This window comes from Asparagus officinalis, chromosome 4, assembly GCF_001876935.1.
Source record: "Asparagus officinalis chromosome 4, Aspof.V1, whole genome shotgun sequence".
In the NCBI taxonomy this organism is placed as follows: domain Eukaryota; kingdom Viridiplantae; phylum Streptophyta; class Magnoliopsida; order Asparagales; family Asparagaceae; genus Asparagus; species Asparagus officinalis.
Genome location: NC_033797.1, coordinates 59,608,623 through 59,614,119, shown reverse-complemented (window position 1 = coordinate 59,614,119; position 5,497 = coordinate 59,608,623). Strand labels below are relative to the sequence as shown.

The following is a 5,497-nucleotide window of genomic DNA, read 5'->3' as shown; positions in this document are numbered from 1 at the left end:
ATTCTACATATGGAAGAGTTTCTAAAACTAAAATAGAATGCATCAACGCATGCAACCTCACTTGTAAGTTTCACGTACTTAATATTAATAGATGGTTAGAATTAAACAACTGTTTAATTATTATTATTATTATTATTATAACGCTAGTTTTTATTTAGAAAGGGAAGGGAAAAAAAGAAAAAGAAAGGGCATTGTTGGAAATTGCAATCAAAATTTTCAAGACCCGTACGTTAGAAATGGAAAAGACAGGACCTTGTCTCACTTGGCAGTTGGACAGCATTTACTGCGCTTTCTCTCTCCTCTCTCTCTCTCTCACTTTCTCTCTCTAGAGCTCTTCCCTCCTCTTCTCGTTCTTCAATAAAACTCTCTCTTTTGCTCTCCTCTGCCGCTTGCTTCCCCTTCCCAAACCAACGAAGTCGGAAAAAAAACCCTAATTTCCCCCGTCACTCGCCCTCTCCAACTCTCGATCTCAGCCTCTAAATTCACTCGGATCTACCGATCGACGTCCAATTTGGGTCGAAATTCTCGACTCCAATAGCGTAAATCCTCTGCTTCCCAATCTCGACAGCTCAAAACCGCCGCATTTTGAAATGAGCCTTCAGATTGGGGAAATCCCCAGTGGTAGTAATTTCTCAACTTTGAAATTTTAATTTTTTTATTGTATTTTTGTGTTCCATTGAGGTTTGAACCTTCAATTTGACTGTGTTTCCACTTCGAGTGCTTCAGTTGCCCTTGCGCGCTGAAATTCGAGTGAGATCTGTTATCCGTTGATGAAATTATGATGCTTAGTCGCATGCATTTCGATTTTCCTGTTTTCTTGCTTAATTTCGCTCGTACATTCTAATTTTTGGGTTGGTTTCTATTTCCCTCAACTGTTTTCGTAATGATTTAGATGGAAATTTATAACTGAATTATTAGAGTCCGGTCGTAGTTAAAAGATTTCTTTTTTATTTTTATTTTTTGAAAAGGTGTAGTTTGATTGCATGATTTGTATCCAGTTTACTTTGTAATCGCTTATTTCATACAATTGAAATTGAAATCTCTTCGTTTAAATAAAGCGCCTGGTTATTTTTGTTGTTGTTGAAAGATTCTAGGTTATCAAATTGATTCATTTTGAATGACTTTCGAGCCTAGCTAAACATTAGCAGTTTTATCTTTTACGGTTTGATTGTGAGCGTCTGAATTTGCTTACTTAAATTGGTAAATTATACTAATTTCGTTAACCGTGTATTTATCTGAGCATAATAAGTTGAAATTTGCTTTCTTTGTTTCATTAATTTGTTTTTTTGTTTAAAGAAACCGCAACGGGAACTTAGGGTACACTTTTTTTCTTTTGATTTTTTGACAGCTGGAGCTTATTGGAGGTAGCCGCTCTGAATTTGAATTTTGCCTGGATTGGAGATCAAAATTAGGTAAATTGTTACCGAGTATAATTACCTCAACTCTTTTGGGATAATTCTCGGTAGTTAAGAGTTATGATTATGATACGCTAGTAATAAACGCTCGCTTTCTTGTCGGTTGGTGCGGATACACTCATCAGATACTCTGAGGGCAATAATTTTTAATTTCGTGGATCCTTGTGGTGTTGAATTTTCGTCTCATTTTGCAATCGCTTTTCAGGATTGGTCTCATTTTGCTATCTTTATTCATGGATCAGGCCAATCAAAGGGCTTTATCTTGGCTGTGGATCGTCGCTTTATAGCTGTGTATAAACTATAAAGATCTATTGATCTACTATTGTGCCCAAAGATTTTGCTAGAAATTGAGTGGTTATTGGAGAAGTAAACGAGTCGAAATAATAACTGAACGTAGTGTCATAATAACAATATAATTGTAGGAGAAAGATACTGATTTTTCATTTGAAATTCCTTCGCAAGCTTTATCATTTGGAAGTCCATAAGGACCATAACAGGGAAGATTTAATTTTGTCTAAACCCACCAACCGGACATAATATATTACAAGTGTTATTGTGAAAATTTTAGAATTTGTTGTTATATTAGATGTATTAAATTTATAGATCTTTTGACAATAATTCTGTTTAAAGATCTGTTAGAAATTGTGTGGTATACATGGAAAAAAACAAATCGAAGTAATAGCTGAACATACTGGCATAATAACCATAAAAGTATAAGAGAAAATATGTATGTTCTCCATTTAAACTTCTTAACCTTTATCTCTTGACTGTCTGTTTCTGGTAACATGTATCAAGCCTTCACAATTGTCCCTTTAATATTTAATTCCCAGTTGGTGGGTCTTGACAAAAATCATTCAGTTGAACCTGATATGCTCTTTTCACTAAGGGAGCTTTTGAATTTGGAATGCTTTACATTAGCTAGGCTCTACTAGAATTAAATTTTGTTCTAGAGGATCCTTTTATTGCTATTATGTACATGATACCACATTAACAAGTATCATGTCATTTATGATTAAATCAGTCTTTGCATGTTGATTGGATAACAGGAAGGTGAATTATATCATTTGCAAATGATGGAGACCGAGCTTTGCTCTTCACGTGTTTTTTCACCATCTAGGGAAGAAAGTGGTGATGAGGAGCTATCCGTGCTTCCGAGGCACACTAAAGTGATTGTTACTGGTAACAATAGAACCAAGTCTGTTCTCGTCGGGCTGCAAGGTGTTGTGAAGAAAGCTGTTGGTCTTGGTGGTTGGCACTGGTTGGTATGTGGTGAATCATCATTCCAGAAGTTCATTAGAGTTCATCGATGTGCTGATTTGGTTTATTAATCTTTTGTTCTTCATGTTCGGGTTTTTACCTATTTCACTCAAGACTTATATATGTTCCATCTTTATCTTTTTGTTTAAAAAAAAAGTTCCTTTTGTCTGGATACTCAAAATGTTCACGAGATCAACGTTGGTTTGTTTCTTGGGTCAGAAAGATGTATTAAAATTTATGTTTTCTTGGTCAGGCTTCTTTGTTTAGGGACAAGGGTTCACAAGATTAGAATTGGTTAATTTGTTGGGCCTGAAAGTTGTACTAAAATTTTGTTTTCTTGGTCACGAGTATTTCATCTTTTCACGTCTGATTTTGAAGAATTGATGTGTCAAGCATAGGGTTCTATTGCAATCTTGTATCGTTTAATCCTTTTAAATTATTCAACAAATAAAATTTATCAATTCTGGAAAATTAATAAGCTATTCTCTCATGAAATTCAAGACTTCATATTTAGCTTTGGGTATATGTAAGTTAGCTGTTAGGCTTATTTTAATTATATAATCATAATCAATTAGTACTATACGAGGACACTGCCCTTATGATCCACGTTCTTCATTCATCTCCTGACGCATAAACACAAATTACCTAATTTGTTTCAGGTCCTTAAGAATGGGGTGGAGGTGAAACTGCAAAGGAATGCTTTGAGTGTGTTAGAACCACCCACTGGAAACGAAGAAGAAGAAGATGATGATGATGACATGGATTGTGATAACTCTTTCTGTAGTGGTTCAGATATTATAGACAAGGACTTGGATTACTGTAAGTCAGTGGTCTTATTGTTTGAAGTGTACGTCAGTTTCAGTCTGCATTGATGTATTCTACACTTACAATTTTGCATTTGATTCTCTTTGCGAGCAGCTAGCATAGAGCTTCAGAAACCAACAAGGCCAAGGGTAAGGTATACAAGGCCGTGGGCATCTTCAACTAAATCCAATGGCAGAATCAGAGATGCTCATACCCATAATTACAAGCCTCATTTGGTAAGAAATTACCTCTTTATTTTTCTTCATCGTTTGTCGATCATACGTCTTAGTTGTCTTTTATTCCTAAAAGGTAGCGTTGTTTTGATATTAATCCCTTAAATCTTTCTAAATTGAAATTAGTCCCTCATCATAGGAAAACTGTTCTGTCCCCCAATTCTTCTAAGTTGTCTAAAAATTAGTCTCTCAAAAATCATTCAAATTGCTATTAGGTCCCTCAGTTATTGTAAGTTGTTTAAAATTAATCCCTCCAATCAAGAGCAGCAATAGCACGATATGATAATCAGGAGACCTAATATCAATTTCAATGATTTGATGGACTAATTTCAAGACACTAAAGATATAAGGGGCTAATATCGAAAAACACCCTTATAAAGTGTTGTTCAGTTTAGGCTTATTGTCATTTTTGTGGTGAATGCTCTGGAAAAATTGGATTTAATGATGCATTGAAGTGATTAACACGTTTGTGCTGCTAACTACAGTTATAAAACTAAGCCCCAAATAAATGTGTTGGGACATGTGATGGTTATAGAGGAAAGTCAATATTGTGGATTGAATTGCCCTTTTGTTGAGAATTCCTTCTCATTATAACTTGTTGACAGAGGGTAAATCTGGCGAAACTCGAGACCTCAACTTTGTGGAGATACTGGAAGCACTTCAACCTTGTGAGTTCCGTTGCTTGCTGAAGTCTGGGTTCTCTCGTTTCAACTTTTGGCAAATAAACATATTTTCTTCAATAATTTGACATTGGAATTCCTATGAACAAATGGCATAGGTGAACTTGAACCCCAACCCATCCAAGGAGGAGCTCGTCCATATGGTGCAGCACCATTTTGTATCTCAGGTAACCAATCATCTCCAATTCGTGATTCACTAATCCTTGGTCTTGGTTTCAGTCTTCGTCGTGTTGATTCTTTGTTTTCGACCGAATTGCAAAAAAAAGCAACTGGATGAGGTGCAGGTAATCGTGGGCTTCATTCACACGGCGAAGAGATTGAGGAAAAAGCTCTAGTCCTAGGAGATGACCTGTAAATGTATGCAGAAGCCAAACAGGAAGTCTAGAAAATAGATGATCTGGATTGTGCTGGACTTAGTTTAACCGGTTTAGGTTAGAGCTTAAAAGACCGCCAAGGAACACGCTATATCTTTCTTGGTTCAATGACGCTGACCTTAACTAAAAACTTGAACATATGTTTGTTATTGTATGTGTATATATTTTGATTGTGGCGTGGGCTTTGACAACAGCGATGGGGCTGCAGTAACTGCTTCAAGATTTGACAAGTCCTTTCAGTGATCTTATTTGCTGGCCTGCTTTCTTGTCTTTATTCGGACAGCACGAAGAGCTTCCTTGTTTTTGAAATTTGAATCCGACAGGCTGTCTGAATTCTGATGGAATTGAGATGCGTACGGAGAAAAGCGCGATGGAATGTGATGTTAAAGAGTAGTCTTTTGATAAAACCAGGCCGATTGTGGCTTTGTTTTAGCCTCTATCGTAAAACAGCAAAAATTAGAGCGTGATCCAACCTCGTCCGATTTTAATTAAAGAATAGCCTAGGCGATTATTTGGCAAACTGCACGAAATTGGGTCAGGAAAGGTCATGGTCCGGTTTTGTGCAAAACCAAGAACGCAAAACACAACCTAACACTATTTAAGAGTTCCCTGTGCAAGAATCCTAGTACGACTGTAATATGAGTAGGTGGTCTTGATCAATGATCGATCCCACTCGATTTGGGCCACATCTAGTACCAACTTTAACCAGAGCGGCCCATGTGTTGTGCGGTTCA

At 36.5% G+C, this 5,497-nt stretch overlaps 1 protein-coding gene across 1 annotated transcript; it reads left to right on the top strand.

Annotated features, from left to right (window-relative positions):
* LOC109837538 lies at positions 325–5,009 on the top strand. The gene is made up of 8 exons (XM_020405830.1): positions 325–621; positions 1,349–1,412; positions 2,462–2,677; positions 3,332–3,491; positions 3,591–3,712; positions 4,315–4,377; positions 4,488–4,556; positions 4,656–5,009. The coding sequence occupies exons 3-8, from the start codon at positions 2,486–2,488 to the stop codon at positions 4,722–4,724; spliced, it is 675 nt and encodes a 224-aa protein (XP_020261419.1). The 5' UTR covers positions 325–621; positions 1,349–1,412; positions 2,462–2,485; the 3' UTR covers positions 4,725–5,009.